The 7,364-nt window shown below is 36.7% G+C and overlaps 1 protein-coding gene across 2 annotated transcripts; it reads right to left on the bottom strand.

Moving 5' to 3' along the window:
• Nucleotides 1-503: 503 nt before the first annotated feature.
• LOC112711660 (uncharacterized) lies at nt 504-3,714 on the bottom strand. Of its 2 annotated transcripts, none has more exons than XM_025764352.3 (2): nt 3,557-3,714; nt 504-3,126 (listed from the first exon to the last, which is right to left on the bottom strand). In XM_025764352.3, exon 2 carries the CDS (start codon nt 3,050-3,052, stop codon nt 719-721), a length of 2,334 nt encoding a protein of 777 aa, XP_025620137.1. In that variant the 5' UTR covers nt 3,053-3,126; nt 3,557-3,714; the 3' UTR covers nt 504-718. The 2 variants fall into 2 exon arrangements, with proteins under 2 accessions (XP_025620137.1, XP_025620138.1); XM_025764353.3 differs by having other exon boundaries at nt 504-3,167; nt 3,557-3,693.
• Nucleotides 3,715-7,364: the final 3,650 nt, after the last annotated feature.

The following is a 7,364-nucleotide window of genomic DNA, read 5'->3' as shown; positions in this document are numbered from 1 at the left end:
TTTGATCCTATTAGTTGTGCACTAACCACCTAACACGAAACCAGTAATTGATTACAAAGTTGTTATTAAATACCCTTATTTAATAATCATTTTATAATACAATTTTTTATTATTAATTATGTTTAATATTGTCTGGAGAATAAAACTAAAAATCTGCTCAATAAATATTATACTAAAACATGAGAATGACAACTAAATACCGCTCAATAAATATTATACTAAAATATGAGAATGACAAATATTTTAAACTAATAACACTTTCCAAAATGAAACTGGAAACCAGAAGAGTTTTGTACTCAATACAAATTCACCCTGTAACTCTAAAGAATTAAAGTTCATTAACCACTAACATTAATCAACCTTCTTATTAAGCGTGATTTGTTCATTGTCACCTCACGAGATAGATGAGGTGCTTTGCACTTCGCAGATACAGCTTGCTTTTGCAGTGTTGCGTTAGTTACTGCTAACCCTTTCAATCAATTACTCTTTAGGGAAAGAGACACTTTACCTACTAACATTTTTATTTAATAGCCTTATCAATTCAACACTTCAAAGGGTTGCTGAATAGAAAATAGAATTTCTAATTACAAAAGGTAACTAGAGAACAACAAACTCATGCATATCTGTACACCCTTTCAAGTGAGTCCATGTTGTGCAATGAAGGAATAAGATTAATGTTGATAAGTATTGGAAACTGTAGCTCTTTTAAATGTTGGTATCATAAGAAAGGACTGAAATTACCAAGATTGCCTGGATCACCAGGAAAATGTTCGGTTGAATCTTTTGATGAGAACAAACTTTGATCTGAAAAGTTGCCAGAATAACCTGGATGGGGAGTGATCAAAGTGTTTCTTGGAGGAGTAAAGGGCAAAGCATTTACCTTCAGAGGATCACCATCCTCTGAGTTGATATTACATGAAAACATATTTGTGCTACTGCTGTCATGAAATGAAGATTGGTATTCTGGCAGCATGAAATGTAATGGATCAGAAAGATTCGTTTGGTGAATGACATTTGTGGAGACAGTTGCAGGCAATGGTATCTGAGGAATAGGGTTTAGACTTGGGGTTTCATTATTTGCCTGCAGTCCGGCTATCCTCACTTTCAAAAACTTTCCATCAATTCTGAAACCATTTAGATGCGTTATAGCTAAAGCTGCATCCTGGGAATCTTCAAATTTGACAAAGCCATAACCTTTACTGATGCCAGTGGTTCGATCCTTAATAACATCAGCTTCAGTGATCTTACCAAATGGGGAGAACAGCTCAGTCAATCTATTATTGTCAATTGATGGCGGCAAATAACCAACATAAAGGTTTTTGTCGTTTATTTCCTTTCCAGGCCTTATTTGTCTATTCTGCACTGAATTAAGACTAGTTCCAGATCCGCATGGAAAGTTACTGTTTGGTGGAAACAATGCAGTAGCAGGATAAGTTGGGATTGAAATGCTGCTGCTACAACCAGTGTCAAATAAATCGAAATTAAAAGTTGAACTAAGGTTAGGGCATGCATAATGTCTGTGTCCCTTATCACCACACACACTGCACACATTTTCATCTCTCCGTGTTGCTTTCAGTTGAGCCAGCTCCTTTAACTGTTCTCGCTTGTGCTCATTTTGTCCTTCTTCAACTGGAATTAGCAGTTTTTCAACCATGCCAACTGCTGCATCCAGTGATTTTTGGTTGTCAGCTTCTATTAAAACATGTAAATCTTCTTCCTCAGAGTCACATTTGCTAGTTGCTTTTGAGGAGCCTTTACCTCTTAGAAGAATTGTAGCCCCAGATTCTTTTTCCATCTTCTTCTGTGTGTTTCCACGAGGACCAATAATAAGTCCAATGAAATTGTACTCTGGATATTCTTTCACTGGTATGTAAAGCTTTTTGAAGAGCTTTGGGGGCTTGTATTCAGGAGGAGGGTTAAAATCTGGGTTTAATGTCATCAACTTAGATATGATATTTAAGTTAGGAAGCTGAAGTGGACCCAGCATTTTCATTTGAGTTTCTTCACTAGACCACCTGGTTTTCCTCCTTTTGCAAGTCAGATCATCATTCGTTCCATTTCCACGAGGTTGTGGTTCCCATCTACTACGCCTTTGTTTTGCCGACCTTCCTGAAACTTCTTCTTTGGAACCAACTTTATCGGTAGTTGCCACAGAAATTGACTTGTCACTACTGAGTTCCAGTCGAGAAGCTTCTGGTTCTAAATTTTGGCTTTGCATTCCCTCCTGCTTGCATTTCTTCGGTGATTGATACGATGCCTGGGATAATAATGGAACTTCATTACATGATGCACCCTCCCACTTGATGTTTACTACTAGATCCTCTTCAGGATCTTCCTCTAGTTCCTCAGTTGATTCCTCCTCTGGATCTTTTTCCAGTTCCTCAGCTGATTCCTCCTCGGGATCTTCCTCCAGTTCCTCGGCTGATTCCTCCTGTACATCTTCCTCTACTTCTTCAACTGATTCCTCCTCAGGATCTTCCTCCAGTTCCTTGGCTGATTCCTCCTGTACATCTTCCTCTACTTCTTCAACTGATTCCTCCTCTGGATCTTCCTCCAGTTCCTTGGCTGATTCCTCCTGTACATCTTCCTCCAGTTCCTCAGCTGATTCTTCCTCTTGATCTTCCTCCAGTTCCTCAGCTGATTCCTCCTCTGGATCTTCCTCAAGTTCCTCAACTGATTCCTGCTGGGGATCTTGCTCCAGTTCCTTGGCTGATTCCTCGTTTGGATCTTCCTCTACTTCCTCAGTTGATTCCTCTTCTGGATCTTCCTCAACTAATTCCTCCTCTGGATCTTCCTCCAGTTCCTCAGCTGATTCCTTGTGTGGATCATCCTCTACTTCCTCAGCCGATTCCTCCTCTGGATCTTCCTCTAGCTCCTCACACAATTCCTCCTCTTCCGGATCTTCGTCTGGGAGGTCTTCAAATTGAGCCATTGAGTTGCCAACCCTGTCCGAAGGATTCTGAACAATGTGTTTCTCCAATTTCTCAATGCATGATTCCTTCTTTGTTCTTTTATTAATGTCATTCAAGCTGTTGCTTAACTTATTTGGCATTATACTTTGGTACTTCTTCACATATTACAGGCAGAAACAAACCTCAGAATGGTCCTTAATGCAATGCCAAAACTCTGAAACAAGAACTTAGCAAGTTCATTACCACTCCAACAATCTGAAATTGCAATTAGAGCATAAAGCAAAACAACTCCTTACATTTCCACTTTATATGAACTATTCTAGAAATGGAGAAAGGTCAAAGCTTTGTATCATAATGCACTTCTAACAATTGAAGACAAGTCCCAAATTGAAGGTTGTAAAGGAAAGCTAACTTAACAAATGAAAAGCATTCTGTTAAAAATTCAGAGCCACGACTAAACTCTATTTTTCTTTACAAGTAACCATAGTTGCATCCGAAGCCAAGAAACCAGTTCATAATATGAATATGGAGGGCAGTAAAGGATGAATTCTGATCAAAACCCAGAATCAGTAAAAGGGGTAAAAACATATTGGTAAGTTTTGTTATGGGGATAATTTTGTATGAATAAATATGAAGCCCCAAACCTTTCACGTGCTTGTTCTTCAGAATGCGGAGATGTTATGTGCATCTGAATCTCTGAGTAAGCTGCTCCAAAGCGGTAATATGCGTCAAACCCGTCAGAAATGATCGACTCGATGAAGCTATGCTAAGCAAAAATCCCTCTTTCGTTATCAATCATCGACACTTCAAAGTTGAATTTATTTATTTATTTTCAGGCTAAAAAATTTTGATACGGAAGTAAAATGAGTGATATGTTTTAATATTATAATTTTTGGTGTTTTTTAAAATGGTATTTGATTTGTGTTTAAAAAATTGAAAAAATTCAGAGTATACAAATTAGACTCTCCGATTTATGATTAAAAAATTTAAAAAATTCAGAGTATATAAATCGAATTCTCCAATTACTGTAATCGGACTGTCTCATTACTCTCCCTCCTATTGAACCGTCCGATTTGTTTGACGCAGTCATGTCTCATTACTCTCTCTCCTATCGGACAGTCCGATTTATTTGACGCAGTCATCACAGTCTAGTAAAATATCATATATCTTCATAACTATGCCATACACCATTACTTCCATATCAAAATGAAAAGTGTTATTTTCATTCAAAAGGAGAACCTTTGAAGTTAATTCATGATTGGTTTAAATTTTAGCTGATAAAAAAGAAAAATTTTTGCACCCCATGAAGTGACTAATCCGCCCTCGATGAATCTTTTGTCGTTTTTTGGAATAAAATACATAATTAAGCCAAATAAAGGATAAAATTACATGATTCTACCAAATTAAAAAACGTTACTTAAATCATCTAAAACCATCTTCTTATATAATTCGAATGAGCTCCATTCGAATTAGAAAAATCAACCGTAATTCGAATTAGATTAATTCAAATTAGTAGTGATATTTGTAATTTGAATTTGACCAATTCGAATTATGCATGTATGTGGTCTTAGGGTAGTTCGAATCAGCTTGATTCGAATTATACATGCATGAGTGTTAAGGTAGTTCGAATCAGATTGATTCGAATTACACATGCATATAGTGTTAGGATAGTTTGAATCAGAGTGACATAATTTAAATAAAGGGCAATTTATCTAAATAAATTATTTCACCTTCAAAATTGCATTGTTTTCAAAATGAAGACGCAAATACATTGTTTCACATATTTATGGAGACCGCTACTGGCAGTAGCGATTTACAGAAATACAGAATCCGCTGCTGCCAGCCGCGGATTACGTTGAGTTGTGGCAGCATGAAAACCGTTGTTGCCTGCCGCGGTTTCTGCATGATTATGATTGGTCATAAACCGCTACTACTAGTAGTGGTTTATGTGCATTGGGACACGTGTGTAAACCGCTAGAAGCAGCAGCGGTTTACGTTAAATATGAAAACAAATAGTAAAACTAATCTTTATCTAAAAAATAATTACAAAACAAATAATTAATGGTATATACTATTTAAATAATATCATAAATAAAAAATTTAATTTATCATTCCACAATATAATTTAAAAAATATAAATATGCATGTAATAAATTTTTTATTTATATTTATTATTAAAAGTCAAACTAAATTACAAATAAAAAAAATACAATACTCAAAGTATTAAATTATATAAATCAAGACTAATTTTTTTATTCTCATCTCTTTTAGAATTTATAAATAATAAAATAATTTATTCTTAGCCAAATATTCACTAAATCATATATTTTTATCTTTAAAAATTATTTCATTCTCTTTTATTTATATCAACCATACAAAAGAGATTTGGAGAGTTTAGAATATGAGTTGTGTTCTTTGCTGCTGATTTGCATTTGAAGTTCTAGCTAAATGAATTTTTTTTATTTGTGCCACTTTGTTGTCTTATGCCAAAAAATAAAAACTATTTGTATTTTATAGTTGATTGATTGGATAAATAATAGTGATAGCATTATAATTTTAATAAATAAAACAAAAAATATAAATATGCATGTAATAATTTTTTATTTGTATTTATTATTAAAATAAGACTAAATAGCAAATCAAAGAGTGAGTATCGACAGAGTACTAAAATATTTAAACTAAGATTAATTTTTTTTATATTCATCCCATCTAAAACTCATGAATGATAAAATAATTTTTTTAGTAAAAAATAGTGAATATTTTTCACTAAAAATATCAAATCAAATAAAAAAATTCACTGTTTTTAACTAAAAATAAATTATATTGTGAAATGATAAATTAAATTTTTTATTTATGTTATTATTTAAATAGTATATATCATTAATTATTTGTTTCGTAATTATTTTTTAGATAAAGATTAGTTTTACTATTTAGTTTCATACTCAACGTAAACCGCTGCTGCCTCTAGCAGTTTACACACGTGTCCCAATGCACACCAGTAGCGGTTTATGACCAATCATAATCATGCAGAAACCGCGGCAGGCAACAGCGGTTTCTATGCTGCCACAACTCAACGTAATCCGTGGCTGGCAACAGCGGATTTTGTGTTTCTGTACTGCTGCCAGTAGCGGTTTCCATAAATATGTGAAACAATGCATTTGCGTCTTCGTTTTGGAAACAATGCATTTGCGTAATTTTAAAAGTGAAACAATTTATTTAGGTGAATTGCCCTTAAATAAATTTATTTAAAAAATTAATAATTTAAAAATTAAAAAATATATATTTTATTCCATGAATTAAAAATAAAGCTAACAAAATATTTAATTACGAGACTTTTTCAAAATATTTATAAGCTATCAATTCGAATTTCATACAATACTCTTCCGTCCATTCTTGATAGTTCATGAATATTTTGAAAATGTCTCGTAATTAAATATTTTGTTAGCTTTTTTTTAATGCATGGAATCAAATATTCTCGTTCAGGTCCACATCTAGGTGTGCCTGCGTGCCGGTGGCATATGTCCTCCGACGTGCTGCATCATCCTCCTGCATGATGGCACTGATCTCCTCCAGAAAGTGTGATCCTCCAGAGTCCGCATCAAGACCATCACTGGACAGCAAGTCTGACATAAGCTGCTCTGGACTAACCCATGTCTGGCTGTCATGAAGTGTCTGGTCGTCGCTGGAGACACCAACAAAGTAATCGCCAAAAGGCCCTCCTCCATCTCCCTGGCCACCATCACCCAAGTCGTCGCCCGCACCAAAGCCATACCAATCTCCACCATGAGCTTCTCAACCACCTCTGCCAGGGGTACCGCCTCCTAGTCCACTCGGCATCCCACCGCCCCTCCACCATCATACCCTCCGTCGTCTCCACCACCAGCCCCATCATGATCTCCAGCGTCGTCATCCTCGTCATGGTAGCCGTCGTCGTCATGTCCAGCACGAACTCTGCGTCGTCCACCACGTCTCCGTCGTCTATCACCACCCCTCCCCCTAGCTTCTCCCTCCGCCATGGCCTGATCGAGCCACCTCCACTCACACTGACTCCTACATGTCCCAACACGAGATCTCCTCTCAACACGACGCCTATCCGGAACATCATCTACCCGATCCATGTCAGGCACTCGTCCAGCACCTCGCTGTATCGCCTCGACGGAATAGGTATGGCTCTGGGGTCACCGAGATACAGCTTAGGTGACATGAATCTATTACCATGCTGGACCCACCAATCCAAAAAATCATGTGAAGGACCCGGGTCTAGTACAACATCAAACCAAAGCACATGATCCGCCCGGCTCTCTCAATGAAGGTGCCAGAACTGCAAGCTGTACGAGAACCAACGATCACCACTTTGTCATCCTTCGACATCAAGAAGTCGATGTTGAGAGCGGGCTGGGGTCGGGGCTGTACTCCACCAAACTGCGGTAGCACTCAATCTATCTAGTACCA

Source organism: Arachis hypogaea, chromosome 9 (genome assembly GCF_003086295.3).
Source record: "Arachis hypogaea cultivar Tifrunner chromosome 9, arahy.Tifrunner.gnm2.J5K5, whole genome shotgun sequence".
NCBI classification, from domain to species: Eukaryota; Viridiplantae; Streptophyta; class Magnoliopsida; order Fabales; family Fabaceae; genus Arachis; species Arachis hypogaea.
This window is presented reverse-complemented; position numbering and strand designations above follow the sequence as displayed.